This window comes from Alexandromys fortis, unplaced genomic scaffold (assembly GCF_014885135.2).
Source record: "Alexandromys fortis isolate MF-2015 unplaced genomic scaffold, M_Fortis_MF-2015_v1.1 scaffold_14, whole genome shotgun sequence".
Taxonomy (NCBI): Eukaryota; Metazoa; Chordata; class Mammalia; order Rodentia; family Cricetidae; genus Alexandromys; species Alexandromys fortis.
Genome location: NW_026067910.1, coordinates 1,562,576 through 1,580,088, shown reverse-complemented (window position 1 = coordinate 1,580,088; position 17,513 = coordinate 1,562,576). Strand labels below are relative to the sequence as shown.

The 17,513-nt window shown below is 39.1% G+C and overlaps 1 protein-coding gene across 3 annotated transcripts in view; it reads left to right on the top strand.

Annotated features, from left to right (window-relative positions):
* Tube1 (tubulin epsilon 1) overlaps window positions 1-17,513 on the top strand; it is a 17,929-nt gene extending 416 nt beyond the window's left edge. The window contains exons 1-11 of one of the 3 annotated variants that reach the window (XM_050138023.1): window positions 3-134; window positions 456-508; window positions 2,091-2,148; window positions 2,446-2,561; window positions 7,374-7,495; window positions 9,834-10,021; window positions 10,235-10,407; window positions 11,213-11,353; window positions 13,578-13,718; window positions 14,613-14,787; window positions 16,063-17,512. In XM_050138023.1, coding sequence (XP_049993980.1) covers window positions 2,461-2,561; window positions 7,374-7,495; window positions 9,834-10,021; window positions 10,235-10,407; window positions 11,213-11,353; window positions 13,578-13,718; window positions 14,613-14,787; window positions 16,063-16,221 — 1,200 coding nt within the window. In that variant the 5' untranslated portion in view covers window positions 3-134; window positions 456-508; window positions 2,091-2,148; window positions 2,446-2,460 and the 3' untranslated portion in view covers window positions 16,222-17,512. Of the gene's footprint in view, window positions 1-2; window positions 135-455; window positions 509-2,090; window positions 2,149-2,445; window positions 2,562-7,373; window positions 7,496-9,833; window positions 10,022-10,234; window positions 10,408-11,212; window positions 11,354-13,577; window positions 13,719-14,612; window positions 14,788-16,062 lie in introns of those variants that run through there. The other 2 variants (XM_050138020.1, XM_050138021.1) reach the window with 2 other exon arrangements.

Sequence of the window (17,513 nt, the reverse complement as noted above, 5' to 3'; positions counted from 1 at the left end):
GCTACGGGGCCCAGCTCTGGTCTCACTTGAGCAATTTTATCTATGCCATAAATTGCCTTTATATCTTTATCATAAGTTGCATAGGATCTTCTCATGCTGAACGTAGCCAGTTTGATTTTTAAACCCATGTTGCTGTAAGTCACAGGCCAAAGAGTTTGGTCTTGGTTGTCCCTAATTCTCAGCGGTCTTCCTTTTTTAAAAAGGCAGTAGGTTCTATCAGACGATCTAGTATCCCAGGAAATTCTCCCTTGGTGTACCAGCTGTACAGTCCTATAGGGCATACATTTTTCATCACTCTCTCAAATTTAACCCATGAGTTCTATAGGTATCTTACTCTTTAGACTCAATTGGAAGAACCAACCTGGGTTGGTGGCCCTTTCAGCGCTGTAGAATTACTAAAATTGGAAGGATTTGGGAGAATATAAACTTAAATGCTTTATTTGCTTTGTGTTTAGAAAGGAATTTATGACGATGCACTCAGCAGTTTCTTCAGGAACGTGGATGCCAGGTAAGGGGCTGAGAGTCCTTCTTTGCATTGGCATTGATTCCTTCCTGTTGGGTCAGCAGAGTGGAAGGCTTGCTTAAGGGGTTCTGGAAGCAGTCCCCGGCTGTGATGGTGTCCGCCATGTCTGCTGATGTGACTGAAGACCGTTCTCATGTCACGTTTTCATACCTGCCGAGCAGCAGGCTTCCTTGACAGGAAGGAACAAAAGGAGCCCTTAAAGAGACTGCATTAACTTTGGAATGATGTTTCAGTCAGAGAAACCTCAAGTTTTCATGTCATGGGTCGGTTTTTATTGACTATTTGACCTTAGTACAGAGTTTCTCAACCCATGGATTGAGACCCCCTCAGGTCCAACAACCCTTTCATGGGGGTCACATGAAGAAGAGCTGCTCTACAGGGAGGTGTTAGAGCAGTTCACTTATCAGAGGCCCTCAGTACCCTCTCCCTCGTCCCGTGTTCGCAGATGTGTCTGGTTCATAGTCCTTTCATGTGCTTCTCTCCCTAGCTCACTGCCACGCCTTCCTTTCTTGATAGTCGCGTCTTCGGTTATTACATAGTTGAATAGAACTAGGTAGGCCATGCGAGGGGACTAAGAGAAGACAGAGGTGGGGGCAGAAGGTCAGTATGCGACATGAAAGCAGGAAGAAGCTTTGGGGAGAGAAAGAAAAGCAGAAGTGTTTGAAAAATGATATAATGAAACCAAATTCTTTGCAAGTTAATAAAATAAAATTTATCACATATTTGACAGTCTGAGGATTTTCAGGCAATTCTCATCTACCTTGTGGGTCATATACTTTTAAATGAAAGCATTGTGTTTCTCAGTCTAGAGTTCGGAGAGGAGGAAAAGGCATGGACATCTCTTGTGGTGTGGGTTCCAGCCTCTGTTCCACAGGTGTGGTACCCAAAACCTCTTATGAAAACTGCTACCACATCTTTGTGTACACCTGCCTATCAAATTGATCCTTTTTAACAACATGGTAGGAATATACCAACAGTGGAGGCATGAAAAAACAGATAGCAAATACTTGGACACTTTTCAGAGCATAAGGTCTGTTGCAGGTATTCATCTGCCTTCGGTGATAATAGGCACATGAACAAATGCAGGTGGCTGTATTTAAACAAAATTCTCTTGAGCAAAGCTGGGCAGCTGATTGGCGTTGACCTGGGGATTACAGTTCACTTACTGCTGGCTTGTTGTACCTGTGTTTAATCAGCTCCTCATCTGGTCTCTGTCCTGTGAGTTATATTGACTTGTACGCTATGCTTATTCACAGGTTGTAGTAAAACTCTAGAAATAGACTGAGTGGTATGTAGTCTTATATCATTTGATGTGTTGGCCGCAGCAGAATAGCTAATTAACAATAACTTAAACAAAAAAGATACCTACTTATCTCACAAAACTGGAAATGCCTCAAAGACATGGTTACTGAGGCTGGCAAGGTGGCGCAGGAGGTCAGGGGCTTGCTGCCAAGCTGAGGACTTGAGTTTGATTCCCCTGACCAGTATGACAGAAAGGGAAAGTAAAAGTGAACACTACCAGTCCTGGAAAGTCTTATGATCCTTTCTCAATTTCTTTATGTTTCAGAGTGGGTGGTGATGGCAGCAGTATTTCCAAAGGAAGAATATCTTCGTTAAAAGCACGAGTAAGATGCATTTTCTAGGGTTCTTACTTTGTAACATGGCAGTAAAATTTGAGTTAATTGTTTCTCTGCAAGTTTGTCTTTCCCTTCTGGTTGTTGGTTAGTAGTCTTTGATTTTAAGAAAAGGAAGGTTAACCAGGTGTTGGTGGTGCACGCCTTTAATCTTACAATATATTACATGAAGAAACATTTTAATTAACCTTAAATTGTAAAAAAGAACAATATAACTTACAGCTCATGAATTCTTGGATTTATAAATTACTAGAGAAAATATTCCAAATTTAAATTCTCTTTTTTCAGGCAGTTTTGATTGACATGGAAGAGGGAGTAGTTAATGAAATTCTCCAAGGACCACTGAGAGATGTATTTGACAGCAAGCAACTCATCACTGATATTTCTGGCTCAGGAAACAATTGGTGAGGACATACTAAATGTCATTTGAAAAAGTTGAGCATTCACTGCCTTGTCCTAATAGGTCCTTCTGTAATGAAAGCAAAGTGCAGTTTGCCACACAAAAGTATATGCCTCCTCTTTTAATAATTAATTAGTTGATGATGATGCTTTATGATGCTTAGAAGCTGCCAGGATTTACTTTCAGTCCCACTTCTGCTTTAAAAAAAAAAAAAAAAATAGAAAACTAATCATGAGAAATTAATATCCTAAATTCTTAAATGTTTTAAGTACTTTTAAAAATTATTCATATTCAACAGCAACACTAATTGCAAAAGCCCACAAACTCATGGAGACTGAACAATGCTCAAGTGAATTACCACTGGGTCAAGGAAGAAATAAAGAAATTAAACACTTCTAAAATTTATTGAAAATGACCACATAACATATCCAAACTTATGGTACAGAATGAAAGCAGTGCTAAGAGGAAAGTTCAAGCACTAAATGCCTACATAAAGAAGTTAGAAAAATCCCACACTAGTGAATTTAAAAAGCACCTGAAAGCCCAGAACAAAAAGAAGCAAACTAGCCCAGAAGAGCTAGACAACAGGAAATAATCAAACTGAAAGCTGAAATCAACAAAATAGAAACAAAACAATATAAAGAATCAATGAGACAAAGTGTTGGTTCTTCAAGAAAATCAACAAAACATATAAACCTTATCCACACTAACCAAAAGGCAGAGAGAAAATACCAAATTAATAAAATTAGAAATAAAAGGGGGATATAACAACATACATTGAGGTAATCCAAAGAATCATCAGATCATACTTCTAAAACCTGTACTCCACAAAATTGGAAAACTTAAAGGAAATGGACAATTTTCTGGATAAGTATCACATACCAAAACTAAAGACCAGATGAGCAAATTAAATAGGCCTATAACTGCTAAGGAAATAGAAACAATCATCAGAAGTCTCCCAACCAAAAAAAAACTCAGGACCAGATGTTTTCAGTGCAGAATTCTACCAGATTTTCAATAACATCAAATTGTTCCAAACAACAGAAACAGAAGGAAGATTGCCAAACTCTTTTTACAAGGCTACAGTTACCCTGATACTCAAACTACAAAAAGACACAACTAAGAAAGAGAATTACAGACTAGTCTCCTTCATGAACATTGATGCAAAAATACTCAATAAAATACTGGCAACTGAATCCAAGAACACATCAAAAAAATCATCCACCATGATCAGGTAGGCTTCATCCCAGATATGCAGGAATGCTTCACCATAAAAAAATCCATCAATATAATCCACCATATAAACAAGCTGAAAGAATAAAACCACCTGATCATCTCATTAGATACTGAAAAAGCCTTTGACAGAATTCAACACCCCTTCATGATAAAGGTCTTGGAAAGAGCAGGGATACAAGGAGCATACCTAAATATAAAGGCAATACGCAGCAAGCCAAGAGCAACATCAAACAAAATGGAGAGAAATTCACAGCCATCCCACTAAAATCAGAAACAAGACAAGGTTGTCCACTTTCTCCATATGTTTTCAAATAATACTTGATGTTCTAGCTAGAACAGTAAGACAAAAAAGATCAAGGGGATACAAATTGGAAAAGAAGTCAAACTTTAACTATTTGCTGATGATATGATAGTATTCATAAGTGACCTCAAAAATTCTACCAGGGAACTCGTAAACTGATAAACACCTTCAGTAATGTAGCAGGATACAAACAAGATCAACTAAAAAAAAAATTAGTATCCTTCCTTTATACAAATGATAAACAGGCTGAAAATGAAATCAGAGAATCATCACCCTTTACAATAGACACAAATAACATAAAATATCTTGGGGAAACTTTAACCAAAGACCTGTATGACAAGAACTTTATAAATCATTGAGGAAAGAAATCAAAACAGAAAAATGGAAAGATCTCCCATGTTCTTGGATAGGTAGGATTAACATAGTAAAAATGGCAATCTTACCAAAAGCAACCTACAAATTCAATGCAATATACATCTGAATCCCAGCAAAAATTCTTCACAGACCTTAAAAGAACAATATTCAACTTCACATGGAAATTTTTTTTAAAAAAACTCAGAATAGCCAAAACAATCCTGTACAATATAGAAACTTCTGGAGGTATTACAATCTCTGACTTCAAACCCTAACATAGGGCTATAGTAATGAATCCCAGCACTCCGGAGGTAGAGGCAGGTAGAACTCTGTGAGTTTGAGACCAGCCTGGTCTACAAAAGCTAGTTCCAGGACAGCTAGGACTATTAGAGAAAGCCTGTCCTGTAAAACAAAAACAAAAAGGTTGGTATTTAGCATAAAAATGCACAGGATGACCAATGGAATAGAATTGAACTCCTGGATCTCAATCCACACACCTACAAACACCTGAAAAAAAAGCATCTTCAACAAATGGTGCTGGCATAATTGGATATTGACATGTAGAAGGATGCAAATAGATCCTTATCTATTGCCATTCATAAAACTGAAGTCTAAATGGATTAGAGACCTAAAACCAACCATACTGACCCTCATAGAAGAAAAATTGGGAAGTACACTTAAATGTGTTGGCACAGGAGATCACTTTCTAAATATACGTCCAGTAGTACAGACACTGAGAACAACAGTTAATAAATGGGACTTCCTGAAACTGAGAAGCTTCTGTAAAGCAAAGGACACGGTCAACAAGACAAAACAGCCTGCAGAATGGGAAAAAAAAATCTTCATTAACTCCACATCTGACAGTGGGCTGGTCTCCAAAATATACAAAGAACTCAAGAAACTTAGATATAAAAAGAACAATAATCGCCAGGTGGTGATAGCACACACCTTTAATCCCAGCACTTGTGAGGCAGAGGCAAGCGGATCTCTGTGAGTTCAAGGCCAGCGTGGCGTACAAGAGCTAATTCCAGGGCAGGCTCTAAAGCTACAGAGAAACCCTGGCTCAAAAAAGAAAGAAAGAAAGAGAGAGAAAGAAAAGAATGCGGTATAGACCTAGAGACCTCTCAACATTGAACTCTAATAGCCAAAAGACACTGAAGGAAATGCTCAACATCCTTATCCATCAGAGAAATACAAATCAAAACAACTCAGAGATACTATCTTTAACCTGTCATAATAATCAATATCAAAAACACTGATGACAGCTTATGCTGGAGAGGATGTGGAGTAAGGGGAACTGTCTGGGACCAGACTTCGACAAAAATGCCACTTGCCATGGTGGGTGCATGGGGATCAGGAAAATAAGTAAAGAATAAGACGAAATGAATAAAAATAATAAAACAAAACCTAGGCTAGTACCGGGAGGGAGTTCCAGTGAACACTGAAATCACCCATGTTTAATTTTACATACACTTTTATACCCCACTACAAAAGGGGGAAGAAGGAACAAAAGACTTCTTTAACATGATACAAAGGACAATTCGAACAGTTAGTTGCTTTAACACTTTGAGACATCAAATCATTAACATTTTGCTCTTTAGACAGTAAAGCCACCCTAGACCAAGTATCCTTAAGGCAGCCACTCTCAGGCCATAGTTTGCACCTGGCCTCACAGAAAGCAGTCACCTAGCCTTTCCATAAAACCTAACAAAGGATCAGGATATGCTGATGTTATTCTGCTCCTTCTTTGTAATTTGGAGGATGCTTGGAAAAGAGATGTTAATTCAGCCTACATGACAGCTGGCATACAGAGCAGGAAGATATGACACAGAGGGCATAGAAAGGTGTGAACATGACTAAAGCCATTCACCTGGTTACCTAGGAAACAATGCTAATGCATTTACCCTCAGTTTACGTTTTGATATAAAAGCTGGAGAATAAACGAGGGTGAATTTTCAGGATGTGAACTCAGGATTTCATGAGGGATCACTGAGAATCTCCCTCCCGATAAAGCCATGTGAGTTGTGTCTTTATTCCCACGCCTCCCCCCTGGTCTGGAGAAATAATTTATGGTCCAGGCTGGTACTGGACCCCGACAAGTAGAAATAACAGAAAGATCCAAATCAAACCAGGATCCTCCTATCCAGGCTGATACAGGCTGTCTTAAACATGTGACCTCATTATAAGGAAAGCCACGCCCAACAGTTAAAGAATTCACACTGATTTGTTGTTGCTTAAAAATTAATTGTTTCATGTTGTTTGTTCAGATGTATAGTTTTTAAAGCAGGAATTTGAATTCCATTTGTCAGGAGACCAGTCACTTAAGAAATGAGCCTTCCTCTGGTTGTGTATAATCATTATGTAATGTTTGCATTGTACGAAGCTGTGTATAACGGGGAGATCTTTTTTATCTTGTGTTGTATCATAGTGATACTCCAAGATTTGATTAAGAAAGACAGCTCAGTCTCTTCACTATCATTTTCAGCTGTTGCCATTTCATCTACTAATGTGATGTGACCAGCTTTTCCCATTTTAAACCAGATAAATTAGTTTGAAATTTTTCATTTTGTTATCTGTTGAGCTGACCTCATTCTTCTTTTTAATATGTAAATTCACTGTGGTTCAGAGTTTAGTTTAAATTGAAACAAAACTAAATTCTTATTTTTTTATAATTTATCTGGAGAAAAATTGTAAATACAATTAGGAAACAATAGTTAATGCCCATTGCTTACTTACCAGGACTTTTGAGAATTTTTGGTATATAATCAATTTATAATAAATAGAATTTATTACATGAAAGAATAGATTTCTTAGTACAATTTAAATAGTTTCTCCATTTTGTGCAATCTTTATTTAGAGCAGAAATAATAAAATCATCAAATAATAAATCAAGGATTTTTTTTAAATCTGTGTTCTTATTTTCAGGGCTGTGGGTCACAAAGTTTTTGGAAGTCTTTACCGGGAACAGATTCTAGAGAAGCTCCGCAAGTCAGCAGAGCAGTGTGACTGCTTGCAGTGTTTCTTCATCATACACTCCATGGGAGGAGGTAGGAGTTACTCAATTGCCTGTACGGAAGCTACATGTGACTGGGAATTCATTGTGCAAATATCAATCTTATTTTTAGACCTGATGCCTGCAACTGAGCAGGCAGGCATGTCCAGCCTTTTCACACTGAGACACAGTATCAACTAGGGGCTTCGTGCATAAGCACCATGCACAGAAAAACAACCTCATAATGCTTCACATATTGTGTTGGGCCACATTCATAGCTAGCCTAGAGTACACACGACCCATGATGTAGACTGGATTTACCTGATAGGTATATGTATGCTGCAGTGTGTGTATATTTCATCTTAAAAGTTTGTGAAGTTGGGGCTAAGATAGCTTATTGAATAAAATGTTTATGCCACAAGCATGAGGACCTGAGTTTGAGCCTCAGAACCCACATAAAAAGGCTGGGTGTGGAGGCACGTGCTTGTAATTTCAGGGAGCAAGAGACAGATGGGCCTCTGGGGTTCGCTGGACAGCCAACTCCAAATCAGTGGGAGACTGTCTCAAGCAAAGTAGTGGATGGCACTTGAATAATACCTGGTATTGTCTTTTGGCCTCCATATGTGCACATATCTGCAGTGCATGAGCACACACACAAAGAAGCATGTACACACATATAAAACATTGTGAGAATCTCACTGTGAGCCTACTTTTCTTTTTTTAATTTTGAAATGTTTTTCACTTTTAGATTTTCTTGTAATATTTCAAACACACTCCAACATGCATGCACTTTTGAGAAATACTTTGTTCCTATATCCCAAGTGGAGTTGAGCATTTTTGGCATGTTCTTATATGGCTTGCCATTATGAGGATACTAATAACTCTTTTATTAACCACCTTCAAACCTTCCCACACCTCCCTCCAATAAGAAAACTGAAGATAAAAGAAATTACTTCAGTCAGTTCCTTAAAGAGCACCCATTTCGCAGTAGTAACTGCTGAGCTTGAAGCATGGTCTGCATTGCTTTGTGTTCCCAGATGAGTCTCTAGTTTGGAATGGAAGTGTTTTGCTCTCCTGTTCATTAAACAGAAACAAGGTTAGTGTGCTAATTTTAAAATGGTAATATTAACAAGGTTTGGAAGAAAAAATTAACATCCTTTTCTTCCTAAACTGAGATTAAGATTTTACATTCTGAGGCTTGCAAAAATGACATTGTCATATACAATGTTCCCAGTGAAGAACCGGGTAATTATAAAAAGCGGGGGAGGGCAGGCCCAAGGCCCACATGATACACCCACCTGGGAGTTTTGGCTCCACATTTAACGTAATAAATTACATATATGAATAAACACAATTCAGAAAAGTACTTATTCATTTACATTAGACACATTGCTACTTTCCTGTTTCAACTTAAAAAACACTCTTACTAACTTTATCACTAAGTATCATAGAAATAAGTTATAGAATCCACTTTTTTCCTTTAAGTCCTTAAAATTTTCTAAATTTGTATAAATGTGACTTTAAACATTAAAGTTATTAATGAGATTTCCAGGGTTTCTTCATTTAAATGAGCATTGGGAACATGTTGTGTTTGAAACTTTGTAACTTTGAAACTTTTTATTGGGTGTTTGAAGTTTCTTGATGACATGATAGTTTTCTGTGTCATTGAGACACTATGTATCTTGAGACCAAAGTGTTGTGCCCAGATTATGACCCCCAGAGAGAGATCACCAGAGAAGCCCAGACTGTAATAAGCAAGGTTAATTAGCATAATACAGACATGTTTGGAACCCGTCTCTGACCCCGCTGCAATGAGGTAGAGAGGAGTCATATCTCCTCTGTGGGGTAAGCTTTTAAAGGCATAACTACAAAGAAGCTTTTTGAAGCTGCTTTGGCAGGGGTGCAGGTCTTTTGCTCCCTCCCATCCTGCTAAGTCAGCTTCTCCTTGTTCTTAGAGCAAGGCCATCTTTATCAGCCTGTACCAGGTGGCTGGCTGGGCTAAGTGACCTTGTGCTTGGAAATCTCCCAGGTGGGAGAGGGGAAGGCCACTATCTTCCTGGGAAAACATTCTGCTAGGAAATTTCTTCTCGCCCCTTTGAGAATAAGGAGTGAGGATCCTACAAAGGCTGTCAATTTTGTTTTTGTTTTTTAAGTTGCTTTTATCAGGAATACTGGATGCTCTCTTAGTTGAATTTTTCATAATTCAGTTTATTTGTAATCTAATGACTTAAATACAAAAGAAGATTAGAGAAAGCCATCCCAGACTCATGCTCAGAACCTGAGATGGAATTCTTTACCTGAGCCTTGGCAGCCTTGCCTGTGCTCTCTGGGTCCTTTGGACTTCAAACCGTTTGTGTTGTTTGTTGTTCTCCTCTTAAAATGTTGCTTCTCAGGAACAGGATCTGGACTTGGCACGTTTCTGCTAAAGGTGCTCGAAGACGAATTCCCAGAAGTGTACAGATTTGTGACAGCAATTTATCCTTCCAGCGAGGACGATGTCATCACCTCGCCTTACAACAGCATGCTGGCCATGAAGGAACTGAACGAGCACGCAGACTGTGTGCTGCCCATTGACAACCAAGTAAGAAATGTACTGGACTCCGGACATATTTTATATTCATTCAATTCTGTGTTATACACATGCGTTTGTGTTTGTTTGGTATTCTCTTCCGTTTTAAACCTTCTCTGTCTAAGAGAAAGAATAAGTTTGAATTGTTTTTCTTTTCTTGCCTAGTAAAATGCCATCTAAGTCATTCACTAGTAGTTTCTCACCCAATATTATTTTTTTCTCAAGTCTTTATTTGACATCATTAGCAAAATTGATCTTGTAACTTCTGGCAAGTTGGGTGCAGCTGTGAAGCCTAAGAGTCTAGTTACCACGAATGTGGGGACCGTTACAAAGTGCCCCAAGAAGCCTTTTGATGCAATGAACAACATTGTGGCCAATCTGCTCCTCAGCCTGACAAGGTAACCCACTCGGCAAAGTCACTGTGCCTTTGCAATGTTTACATTTAGTGGTGTTTTATTCTTTTGTTTGATTTGGGGGCACTGTTAAATCCAGTTCTTGAATGTGTTGAAACAAGCAGTGAACCACTAAGCTACAGGCCCAGCCCAGTTGTGTTTATTTGGTTGCTCTAAGTTGTAGGAGCTTTTTTTATTGTTTTTCTGTCCAGATTTGTCTGACATGTTTTTATTAGTTCTATGAGAATTTCTTACAACATAATTTGGTCATTCTAACCCTCCTAACCCCTCCTCCTGCCCAACTTTGTGTCCGATTTTTGTTCCCATCAAGGCCCATTTTATTTTGTGTTGTTTTCATGTGCTAGAGTGGTAAGCCATCACTCCTCCAAGACTGGTACTTGGAACACTAGTGGGAGTTCCATGCTCAGCAGCCTCATGGTGGATGTGCTGCCGCTGCTGGGAACCATCTAATCTATACATCCTTGTCATTGGAGACAAAACACTTCCATGTCTTGGGTCTCAAATCTCTCAAGCAGTTAAGATTATGATTTTATGATTATGAGTATATTAATCAAACCCTTAATAAATATAGTAAAATTTCCACATAAAGCAATGGTCCTGTAGGTGTTGAACTCATTGTGTCTGTTTAAATAAGATACTTTTGCTTGTATAATGAACAAGTATAATAGATGTTGCTTTCACATTAGAAATCTGGAAATAGAATTGCTAAGAAGGAATATGAGAAGATAACCTGCTGAATTATGGTTTTTAAATGAAAATATTTCTCATTGTTCTAATGTTGGCCTTTTAGCTCTGCAAGATTTGAGGGATCCCTTAATATGGACCTGAATGAGATCAGCATGAACTTGGTTCCTTTCCCTCAACTTCATTATCTTGTGTCAAGCCTTACACCTCTGTATACGCTGGCAGATGTGAACATTCCCCCTCGAAGGTAAGGTAGAACTGGCTTCCATTTTCCTGAGAATGAAATTTCAGCGAAAAAAAGTTTATATTAACTCAGATTATTTATATCATTTTTTTGGTGAGAATCATATAAAATGTAGTTAGTGACAGTCATTTTTATTAGGCAAATATTTATTTAGAAGTAAATTGTTTTAAAACGTCGTATTAAACTGAAGCTAAACCTGATAACTAAATTTTTTGACTTTTGAAAATTAATAGAATCTGGCAGGCTTGAATCCTGATTCTGTTGCTAGTTGTAGGATCTTGGGCAAATGTCTTAAATTCCTCATCTTACTGTTTGTGGGGTAGATGAAATGGTATCTTAACCATAGCCATAGAAGGCTTTATATGTATTGCATATTATTTTCAGACCACCTTGAAGATGTTTTCAGGGCCAGACTTGATAACACTTGCCTTTAATCTCAGCTCTCAGGAGGTAGAGATAGGCATATCTCTTATGAGTTTGAGGCCAGCGTGGTCTACATTGCAAGTGGCGTGCCAGATCCACATGGTGAGATTCTGTCTCAAAAGAAAAAAAAGATGTCTTTAGGCTGGCGTGGTTGTACACACCTGTAATACTAGCACTTGGGAGCCAGGCCAGTCTGGGATACACAGTGAGACTATCTCAAAAAATTACAAAAAACAAAGTAGCTGGGATGTTGCTCAGTTAGTAGAATGCTGCCTAGCATTCATGCAGCCCCGAGAACCCCCAGAACCCACATGATGGCTCATAGCTTTCCGTAGCTCCAGTTCCAGGGGTTCTGGCTCCTCTTCTGGTCTCCAGGATCACCAGGCATGCCTGTATGGTGCAGACACACGGCTTAGACAGATAACATATGGATGGATGGATGGATGGATGGATGGATGGATGGATGGATGGATGGATGGATGTATAAATTGATGATTTTTTTAAAAAGAAGGGATGCTTTTCGCTTATACAGTGATGATGAGCTTCAAAGGCTCACACTGATACTTGCTGTGGGAGACTGTAAATGAGAAAGGAAAAATTAAAAATACTTTTATTACTATCTTTATTACATTTTTAATTTTTTATTTTGTGTGTGCCATGGTGTGTTTGAGAAACAGAAAACACCTTGTTGGATTCAGTTCTCTTCATCATGGGGTCCTGGGAATTGAATCCAGGTTGCCGGGCTTGACAGCAAGCACCTGCTGAGCCATCTTGTGGGCCCAAAGGGTTGTTTTGTTGTTGTTTTAAGATTTTTTTTTTTAATTAAGTGTATGTGAGCGTGAGTGCAGGTGCCTACAGATCCCCTGGAGGGAAGCTGCTCTCTGTGAGTACTGGAACTTGAACTCGGCCCTCTGCAGAACAATGCACACTCCTAACCATGCAGCTGTCTCGCTAGCCCTCAGAAATCTCTTTTTACAATTAAAGTTTTGGTAACAGTTCTATACTTCAGGAATATTACAAGTGATGCTAATAAACTTTATGTTAGCAAAAGGGCCATTGGCGCCAGCCAGTGTCTACCAGGGATCCCATAATGATCTCAGCAGGGGAAGTGGTGTGTGGTGTATGGGTTGTGATCACTGATGGTTCACTGCACATCAGCATAGCCTGGTTAACGTGGACACCAAATGAATACTGGTAGTAAACTTTTTTTCTCCCATTTTTTTGAGGCAGGATTTCTCTTTATGGTTCTGATTGTCCTGGAAACTCTTTCTCTGTAGACCAGGCTAGCCTCAAACTCAGAAGTCCGCTGACCTCTGCCTCCTGAGTGCTGGGATTATTAAAGATACGTGCCACCACGCCCAGCAGTAGTAAACTAGTATTAAGTGAATTTTTTATATTTAAAGTTAATCTTTAAATTCTAAGTTCAGCATAATGAAAAAGAAATGTGTTTGACTTGATTCTCTAATTTAAATATTTCAAAGTCAGTGAACTATTCCGTAATCTGCTTGGTATATTTTGATATAAATAATACTTGTATCAACATTTTAATTTTAATTGTAATAGTTTGTGGTAATTGATGTTTATTAAAGTTTTAGTAAAAATCCACAAGGACCTTTTAAAATGTTATACTAATTTGTCATGGTGTCCTTTTCTCTTGTTAGGGTTAATGGGTTTATTTTCTTTGTTTCTGACATCTGCTTTACTATAGGTAACCAGGAGCTGCCATACCAGTGTATGTTTTCATTCTGTGGTTATGTTTAGAAGAAACACCTTTTGTGTAAACAGTGGTGCTTTCCTGTTGTAGATTGGACCAGATGTTTTCAGATGCCTTTAGTAAAGACCACCAGCTCATCCAAGCAGACCCCAGACATAGTCTCTACCTCGCCTGTGCCCTCATCGTTAGAGGAAATGTGCAGATTTCAGATCTTCGCAGAAATATTGAAAGGTTTGGGAAAGGTTTGGTTTTTATTTTTAAGATAATTCACATGTACAGGTTGGGGCAGTGTAGTGCATAGTTAAGAAAGCCAAGGTTGAAATTATAGTAAAATGTGGCTCCTTAAGTACAGAGCCTCGTTTTTGTCAGCACTAAGGGAGACATGAGGTGCTTCTTCATACTGCAGCTTTGTGTGTTTGTGTGTTTCATTTTTAAAGCAATCTTATTTTACATACCAGTCACAGTTCCCTCTCCCTTCTGTCCTCCTCCCCCCACCTTTTCTCCACCCCATTCCTCCCTCATACATTCCTCAGAGAGGGTGAGGCTTCCCGTGGGGAGTCAAGAAAGTCTGTCACATCACATAAGGCAGGACCTAGCCCCTCCCCTCTGTATCTAGACTGAACAAGGTATTCCTCCATAGGGCATGGGCTCTAGAGAGCCAATTCATGCACTAGGGATAAATACTGGTTCCACTGCTAGTAGCCCCATAAACTGCCCAAGCCACACAACTGTCACTCACGTTCAGAGGGCCTAGTTCAGTTCTCTGCGGGTTCCCCAGCTGTCACTCCAGAATCAGTGAGCTCCCACTAGCTCAGGTCAGCCCTTTCTGTGGGTTTCCCCTTCATGGCTTTGAGCCCTTTGCTCGTAATATAGCTCCTCACTCTCTATGGCTAGACTCCAGGAGTTTGGCCCAGTGCTTAGCTGTGAGTCTCTGCATCTGCTTCCATCTGTTACTGAATGAAGGTTCTAGATGCTGCCAGTTTTGAAGACAGATGGCAGATTCCAAAGGACACAGTTAGACCTATGATTCTGCTGATGCTGATGTCTTGTTTGCTTATGTGGACTGAGCTGCTGTAATGTCATTCTTTGTACCTTAGTTCTTACCTTAGGATTTTTGTATTTCAGGTTGAAACCTGCTCTGCATTTTGTCTCCTGGAATCAAGAAGGCTGGAAGACTAGCCTGTGTTCAGTGCCCCCTGTGGGTCACTCCCATTCATTATTAGCTTTAGCAAACAACACGTGTGTGAAGCCCACCTTCATGGAACTGAGAGAACGGTTCATGAGGCTCTACAAGAAAAAGGTAATTTCATACCTTGTAACTGCGCTCACTTTGGCGGAGATGATTGGAAGTCTGGGCTAATAAAGAAACTGCCTTGGCCCATTTGATAGGCCAGCCTTTAGGAGGGTGGAGTAAACAGAACAGAATGCTGGGAGGAAGAGGAAGTGAGCTAAGATGCCATGCCGCTGCTCCCCAGGGCAGACGTGATGAAGCTCCGACCCAGGATGGACGTAGGCTAGAATCTTCCTGGTAAGCGCACCTCATGGTGCTACACACATTAATAGAAATGGACCAAGGCAGTTTCTTTATTAGCCAATGACCTTCCTCCATCAGTGGGGCCTCATGAGACCCTCCCCAGTCCATGTCACACTCTTGGCAGGCTCGGTCTTATGTAGGTAACTACAGCTACCGTGAGTCCAGGAGCACAGTGGCCATGTCTAGAACCTAAGCTCACAATGCTCTTTCCCATATTCTGGCTTATAGTCTTTCTGTACTATCCTCTACAGTGTGCCCTGAGCCTTGGTGAGGCTGGGGTGTGGGAGGAAGGGATTCTGTAGATGTCCATTTATAGCTAAGTACTCAATACTCAGTTATTTTCTGCATTTTGACTGGTCTCTGCACTATCCACTGGAAGGAAAAATGAAAGCCTTTATGACCAATATTGAGAGCAGCACTATTCTGTGAATATAAATACAAATGGACAGTTTTTCAACATGTCCATTTAGCAAACCAATGACAAAAGATTGTCCCTTACATCATGTGACCTGAGTCTTGGACTTTTGTCCTGGGTTACAGCTCCAATGGAGGGGGCCTCAAATCCAATCACAAATGGGTTGGCCAACCCCATTATCACCATGCTTTAGGCAAAATATTTGACTTAAGTTCCTGCTTCCAGATTAGAGCTGAATGTTCTATGCGTTTAAAATGCATTTACTCTTTCACTATTTCCTACATATGTAGTATCTACTTTGATCATACTTCCTATGATTCTCTCCTCTTCCCTTCCAGTGGAACCCCTTCTGCTTCTCAACCCCTCTCCTACCTTCAAGTATTTGTATGTGTGTTCCTCCACTGTAATTTATTAGGGTTCCTTGAACGAATGTGGAAGGCTTTTACTTAAGCAAGGCTTTTACAAGTGGGTTTACCACTGAGAACTGCCTCACCCCTTCCTCAGCAACTGCTTAGAGCTCCCAAGGAGGGATGGGTGAATGACAGAATTTTAACAATATTTGTTTTGTGGGGCAGTTGTATGTCTTAAGTTCCTGAGATGGTAATGTTGTCTCTTTTCAATTGCAGGCTCACCTCCATCACTATCTTCAAGTTGACGGGATGGAGGAGTGTGCTTTTGCAGAAGCTGTGTCCTCTCTGTCAGCTCTCATTCAGGAGTATAATGAACTTGATGCCACAAAGAGCCTGCCTGTGCTGGATGTGCCTCGGCTAAGCGTGGCCTTGTGATGTATATACACACACTGGTGTGTGGGATCACTTGTAGCAATTTGTGGTACACCATGTAATCCAGTGTGTTCAGGACCAGCCTAGGCTGCGCAGTGAGAGCCGATGGAGAGGGAAAGAGTGCTTCTTCATCGCCTTTCTTTCCCCATCACTTCCTTTTGCAGATCTCCTCACTCTGGTGAACGCCTCAGGAAAGACTGTACATATTTTTTCTGTGTTTATCTTTATCTTTTCATGCTCTGTTTAAATGCTGGGAAAGCAGTCCTAGGAATGAAAGAACTGTGTGTCATGTTTGGACTTTTAGGGAGTCTTTATTAAAACTGATAAGCCTTTGTTCTGTTCTTTGAGTAGTAACATGTCTATACTCAAGAGAATCACGACTTAGACACACAGTCACTTCTAAAGTAGTTTAAAAGCAGATGTTCAACAGTGCTACTTAAGTCACTGTTTGCACACTGAGCAGAACATCGCTGAGCTGGGTATCTTCATCTGAATTTCGTAGTAAGTAGTCATTATTTACTGAAATGATTCCAGTCTCCATAATATTTTGAATCTTTAATATTGATTTTAGTTGCATTTATATTTCAGATCCATTGTTTGGTTTATCCTTCAAGGAAAAAATTTGGCGGGGGGAAATTCTTTTCAAGAAAAACTAATCTGTTGTATGCTTTGTTTATTAATAGTTTATGTTTCTTCCCTTTGCTAAGTAATTGTTATATTTTTGGCTTTTATATTGATAGTTTAGATTTTTTTTTTAGTATTTGGTATAAAAGCTGCAGTATTACAGTTATTAGCAGTAGTCCTAGACATTCCATTTTCTCCTTCCTATAAGCATCTTAGCTGATATTCAGAACACGACAATGAATATTATAGATACATTTATAGTATCTTATTTTTAAGAATCTTCCCTTTAATATCATGTTATAGGATCTGATAGACTGCATTGCCAAGTACAGAATAAAATTTTAAATTATATCTTTTTATATTTATATAAAATTTTTCTTGTAAATTGTACTTTTATTATATATTAAATCCTTATATGGTACATGTATGTATTTATTACATAATTATAGATATCCTCTAGAAATGAGTTATTTAAATTTTTTCAGGCATTCCTTTTCATTTTAGAATATTTTTTAGAAACTTCTGATGTCAGAAATAAAGCAACCAAAGAATAACTAGTGGCTCTTTCTGCTTTAAATCCATTAGATAAATGTTTCATCCTTTTATAGCTACTTTAGTCTTTTGATTGTATTACTGAATGACTTAGCCTTAAACTTTCCTCCCTATATTTG